The sequence below is a fragment of the Orycteropus afer genome, unplaced genomic scaffold (assembly GCF_000298275.1).
Source record: "Orycteropus afer afer isolate SDZICR_OR568_19922 unplaced genomic scaffold, OryAfe1.0 scaffold00036, whole genome shotgun sequence".
In the NCBI taxonomy this organism is placed as follows: Eukaryota; Metazoa; Chordata; class Mammalia; order Tubulidentata; family Orycteropodidae; genus Orycteropus; species Orycteropus afer.
Window position 1 is genome coordinate 17,324,957 of NW_006921623.1, and position 6,607 is coordinate 17,331,563.

A 6,607-nucleotide genomic window follows, 5' to 3' on the forward strand; every position below is an offset into this window, starting at 1 on the left:
AACAACATGGTAGTTTTACTTTTTGAGAAACTGTCATAGTTTTTCATAGCAGCTGTACCATTTTACAGTCCTACCAGCAATGTACGAGTTTCCAATTTCTCCACATCCTTGCCAACATTTACAGTTTTCCATTTTTCTGGTAATAGTCATCCTAGTAGGTATGTATCGCACTGTGTGGCACAAATGCTAACCTAAAGGTTGGTGGTTTGAATTCACCTGGTGGTACCATGGAAGACAGACCTCGCAATCTGCTTCTGTTAAGATTACAAACATGAAATCCCTCTGAAGCAATTCTAATCTAAGGTCACCATGAGTCAGTACTGATTCCCATTAACTAACAATAAGAACAACATAATACATTTTGAAATCATGAAATGTGAGTCCTACAACTTTCTTTTTTTGTCAAGACTTTGAAAAAGAAAAGTTTTGCCTTTTCATGGTTCTTGTAATTCCGTATGAATTTGAGGATTGGCTTTTCCATTTCTGAAAAAAAAAAAAAAAACCTTGGAATTTTGATAGGGATTGTGTTGAATGTGTACCTCACTCTGGGTGGTATTGACATCTTAACAATTTTAAGTCTTCCAAACCATGAACACAGAATATCTTTCCATTTATTTAGTTCTTCTCAATGTACAAGTCTTTCACCTCCCTGATTAAATTCATTCCTAGATATTCTTTGGATGCTATTTTCACCATTGCTTTTGTAAAATAAAATAAAAATGAATTACTAGAAAAAAGGAAAAGAGAATAACAAAGATATACAAACTGTAAGCCCAGTGATCTTGTATTTGTATGTCACAGCAGTGTCAAATTTTATAAAACTTTTTATTGCTGTGCATACCATTGAGTCAATTGTGACTCATAGCAAACCTATAGGACAGGGTAGAACTACCCTATAGGGTTTCCTAGGCAGAAATCTTTATGGCAGCAGATCACCTGCCATGTCTTTTCTCCTGTGGAGTGGCTGATGGGTTCAAACCCACTGACCTTTCAGTTAGAGGCCAAACACTTAACAGTTGCACCACCAAGCCTCCTTTTAAAAATTTTAAAATACTCTCAATTTATTTATCTGATTTGGTAACATACAATTCAGGAACTAGCGTGAATCCCTAAACCACACTCTAAGTAGCCCAACTTTAAAAGATACTCCCCCATGTCTCATATCCAACTATCCAGCCTAGAGACTCCATCTCATCATCTTTAAAAGAAACATAGTAGTAGTATCTGTTATGCAGTGTTTTTAGAATTAGAAAGAATAAACAAACTGGAACATGTTGTTACTATGTGTCAGAGAATCAATTCTGACTCATAGCGACCTTATATGACAGAGTAGACCTGTCCCATAGGGTTGCCAATGCTGTAATCTTTACAGGGAGCCCTGGTGGTGTAATGGCTTTTTATTGCTCAGTTGCTAAACCAAAGGTCAGTGGTTCAAACCCAACAGAGATTCCCCAGGAGAAAAGACCTGATAATCTTCTTCTGTAAAGATTACAGTTTAGGAAACATTATGGGGTTGTTCTACTCTGTTCTATAGGGTTACTGTGAATCAGAATCAACTCAGTGGCACACAACAACAACAATCTTCATAGGAGCAGATTGCCAGGTCTTTTCTCTTGTGGAGCTGTTGGTTAGAGGACCAATAATAGGTGATTTTTATTTTCATTATTATTTTGATACTAAATCTCATTTTCATTGTTTCATTTATACAACCCTCTATATAATTTTCATTGAGTTCTTGTGACAGTTTCATAATGAAACATATACAATAATTTTATTAAAATTACTCTTTGCTTATTTATTATTATTTTTATTATTTTAGGACTTTCGAATGCCTTTGCAACAGGAATTAGATTTTTTAAAGAAACAAGATACAGCTGCCAGAGTCATTCAGCAGGCTTGGAAAAGTTTCCTTGTGAGTTTACTTAGTTTTTAGAAGCTTTATTGAGATATAAGTTACATACCATCAGTTTTACCTATTGAAAATGTATAATTCAATGGCTTTTAGTATCTTTACTAAGTTGTATAACCCATTTTAAAAGCAGATATTTTTAAAGTTTCCAAAAGCTACCATTAATTAATTATTTTATTAGCTTCACAGGTATTTATTAAGTTCTTCATCTTGGCCAGATACTTTGACGGTGGTTAGTATTAAGGAGCTCTGGTGGCACAGTGCCTAAGGCATTTGACTGCTAACCAGAAGATTGGCAATTTAAACCCACCAGCCACTCAGTGGAAGGAAGATGGGGCAATTTATTTCCATAAAGTTTTATCATCTCAGAAACCCAAAGAATGTCGTTATGAGTTGGAATCAATTCGATGGCAGTGAGTTTGAGTATTAATGAGAATATCACTAATAAGCACTTTTGGCTTTCACTTCTGATGGCTATATAATCATATTTGTGAGCAGATGCTAGAGACACATCTGTTTGTTATTAAATACTTGTTTATTATGTGGTTGACATGATAATCTGAAACCTCTGAATCTAAGTCATGTTTGCTACTTCCACATCTGCCTCTTGAAATGCTCACTCTGAGTGAAATCAGCTACTATGTAAGAAGTACAACTACCCTGAAATGGCTGTGCTGTGAGGAATTCCAAGTTAGCTTAATGGAAAGACTGCCTACAGAGATTGATGATTGGCCAGTTCCAGCTGTATCAGCTATTCCAGCTCACTTACCAAACTTACCAGTGAAAATATTATCTTTACTTGGGAAGCAGAGGTGGCATGGAAAAACAATCAAGAAAACTGGCTAATAGCTAGAATTGAGGTCCCTGACATATAGCCCCTGTTGAGCCATTCCAGCAATTCCCAACTGTTCAAGCCATCTCAGCTAAAGCTTCAGTCATTGTGGAGCTGACAATACTTCCCAACTATGCCCTATCAAAATTTGTAACCCATAATATTGTGAGTATAATTAAATGGTTGTTGTTTTGCGCTACCAAATTTTGGGGTACTTTGATATGTAGCAACAGATAACCAGAACAGTTAGTTGCATATTCTTTTTGTGGAATAACCTAGAGCTTACAATAATACGTCCTTGACAATTATCAGCTATATTAAGGTAGAACTTTAACTCTTTCCAAAACAATTTAGGAATCTTATAATAGTTTAATTCCATGTATCCCCTTTCCTCTTTTGTGCTTTAATACTCAGATATTTCACTTATACATTTGTTTTAAATCTCTGAAGACATTATTGTTCTTGTTTTAAACAATATTAATTTTATTTAATTACATTTTTTGCTTTTCAGGACTCTTTATTCCTTTCTGAAATTACTTTTTTCTCTATGATATTACTCTCTTCAACTTGAGAAATTCCCTATAGTATTTCTTTTAGGGCAGGCTTCCTGTGAAAAATTCTTTCATTTTTAAACTATTATAAGATTCCGAAATTGTTTTGGAAAGAGTTAAAATTCTAACTTAAGATAGCCAGTAATTGTCAAGGAGGCATATTGTAAACTCTAGGTTATCCCACAAAAAGAATATGCAATTGTTCTGGTTATCTGTTGTTTGTCTGAAAACATCTTTATTTCATTTTTATATTCAAAGAGTATTATCACCATGCATAGAAATCTAGGTTGGCATGTTGTTGTTTCTCTCAGTATCTTTCTTAAAGATGTCATTCCATTCTATTCTGGCTTCTATAGTTTGTACTGAAAAGTCAAGCATTTGTTTAACTCTTTCTACTAATAAACACAAAATTATTATCTTATCATTCAGGAGGTTAAAAGTTCAAAAATGGTCTAATTAGGTTAATATCAAGGTGTCATTAGGTCTGTGTTTTTGCTCAAGGTTTGTATGAGTTTCCTAGGGCTACCATAACAAAGAGTCTTAGTGTGTAGCTTATAAGAACAGAAATTTAGTGTTTTACAGATTGAGAGACTAGTGGTCTGATTCAGGGTGTTGACAGAGCCATGTTCTCTACAAAGGCTCCAGTGGGAGATTCTTTCTTCTCTGTCCTGGCTTTTGGTAGTTTGAGGCATTCCTTGGCTTGCAGCAGAGCATAACTCTGTTGTCACATGGTCATTTTTTTCTCTGTGTCTCTTCTCTTCTTTTGTAGTAAACTACTCAAATTGGATTAGTACCTACCCTATCTGGTATGACCACAGGTAATAAGGGTTATGACTTCAGCATGAAGTATTTGGAAACAATTCAATACATAACAAAACTTTATCGAAGAATCAGTTTTCTTGCCTTTTCCAGCTACTAGAGGCTACCAACATTCCTTGGTTTGTGCCTGTCTTCTATTATCTAAGCCAGCAATGGCCTGTCAAGAATTTTTCACATTGCATCACTCTGACACTGCCTCTTTTGCCGCTCTTTCATTTATAAGGATCCTGTGATTCACTTGGGACCACTGAGATGATCCAGAATAAGGCTGATCTCAAGTTTGATTAGTGTGGTAGTTAAGGTTGTGTGTCAACTTGGCTGGGCCATGGTTTTGAGTGGTTTGAGAGCTGGATGTTGTTATTTCCCGTGATGAGATTATAATCACCTCCATTGTGGAATCTGCTAATCAGTTGAAGGGGAGTTGCTGCTGGGGCGTGGCCTGCTTCCAATATGTATGGTGAAGCTTTGAGAACGGTCTCTAGCTTTTTGGTACATTTGGATCCTGCATTTGGCCAAGTCTTCATCTCCAGTTCCTGGACTTGAACTGTGGCCTGCTGTGTTGTCTGCTGATCTTGGGATTGTGCCATTTTACCTGGTAACCTTGGGTTTGTAAGCCTCAGCAGCCAGCAGCTGCATAAGTTAGAAGAAGCCTCCAGCTCCAGTGGGCCTAGAACAAGAGGCAGACCTGAAGCACAAGGTCAAGGGGCCTTCACCCAATCCCTAGAGCCAACATGCTGAATTTGGACTTATAGCCTCCTAAACTGTAAAAGAATACATTCCTGTTTGTAAAGCCATCCATTTGTGATATTTCTGTTTTTTGCAGCATTAGATAACTAAGACAATTAGCAACCTTAATTTCATATGCAATCTTCCTCCCCCTTTGCCATGTAACATAACATATTCACAGATTCCAGAAACATCTTTTGGGGAGCCATTTTCTGCCTACTGTACCACTATTAACACATCTCATATTTGATTGTAGAGAAATGGGAGAGGAAAAAAAGAAAGGAAAATAATTTGTTAATATTTATATAAAATATATAGAAGAAATGTTCATAAATGCTACCTGTTTCTTCAACTAATTATGGAGTTGTAGCTGGTATTTATAATTTTATTTATCCACTACCAATTCCATATTCCCTTTTTCCTCAGCAAGCAACTCAGCTGGTCATGGTTCCTTGCCTGGTAGGGTGGATCAAAACTTCATTCATAAAAAGTGTAGGCCTTTACCAGTTCTGCCTATATGGGGTTATTGTAATTTTTTATTAACTTTTTTTAATAGAACATGGAATTACTAAGAGGTACCTCAAAAAATTTCCTGAGTTCAAGACACATTTCTTGCTACCCTCACTGGTAGTAACAATTCATTTTCTCCTTGATAGTTAAGATCAATCATCCCAGCCAGTATAATAACTGCCTTGTTTTGCCTTCTTGGTTCACTGGCATGAGGAGCTCAAAATGGCCAGTATTAGCTTCCCTTTTAATGGAGCTATTAGCATGTACTTTGGTGGAAACATTCCTCAAATGGGAACTAAGATCTTTATATCAGCAAAGCCTAAAGTTACAAGGACAGACAGCAAAAATTTCACTAGTGGATACTTAGAGGTAATATTGTGAGAAATGGAACAGTTCTATTCTGTCCTATATGGTCATTATGAGTCAGAATTGCCTCAGTGGGAGTGAGTTTGGTTTTGGTTTTATTGTGAGAGAGCCACCACTTCCATTTTCCATTCCTTGATTTCCAGATTCATAAATGCTGGCTGTGGCAGAAACAGCACCATATATTGGTTGTTGGTTCAGGTTACATACTACAACATGGAGGATATCATCTGAGTCTTCACAGTCTTATTACTGTTACTGTAACTGAGTTTTCAAATGCTATTTCACTCTTCTTTCAGGATGCTTGTTTTAGGAGAAAAAGGTAAGATCAGTGAATTTCATGAGCATGGACCCATTTCTGTACTCCCATTTTCTGTGAGTTGAGTTCCCTGATCAGAAGCAATGCTGTGTGGAATATCATGACAGTAAATAAAGCATTCTGAAAGTACAGAGATAGTGGTTTTTATAGAACCATTGTGCACATAGAAGAGTAAAGTGTCAATTCTGTACTTTTACTTGGGAAAACAGATCTTTCTTTCAGAAAGAGTACTTTTGCATTGAAGCAAGCTGCACTATTTTCCATAGGCTATTGTGATGGTCTCTCAGCTTGTCTTATTGGTTTTATAAATTACTTCTATTTGAACTTATTTTATGTAAGCTAACATAAGGAAACTGGGAAAAAAAGTTTTACCGAGAGTTAGTTAGTTTATTTATTTATTTATTTTAGGACTAGGGTGGTGCAGTGTAGTGAATTACATGGTTTGGCTTTTCTAGCCATAGTCTTTGTAACTCCCACCAGATTACTGGGTTGTTGTTGTTGTTATGTGCCATCAAGTCAGACCCGACTCATAGCGACCCCTCCTTGGGTTTCTGAGGCAGTATCACTACAGAAGTAGA

At 36.3% G+C, this 6,607-nt stretch overlaps 1 protein-coding gene across 1 annotated transcript in view; it reads left to right on the plus strand.

Annotated features, from left to right (window-relative positions):
* The first annotated feature begins 5,569 nt into the window (after positions 1-5,569).
* CUNH11orf65 (chromosome unknown C11orf65 homolog) overlaps positions 5,570-6,607 on the plus strand; it is a 59,770-nt gene continuing 58,732 nt past the window's right edge. Inside the window, exon 1 of the mRNA XM_042780358.1 lies at positions 5,570-5,716. Coding sequence (XP_042636292.1) covers positions 5,570-5,716 — 147 coding nt within the window. The remainder of the gene's footprint in view (positions 5,717-6,607) is intronic.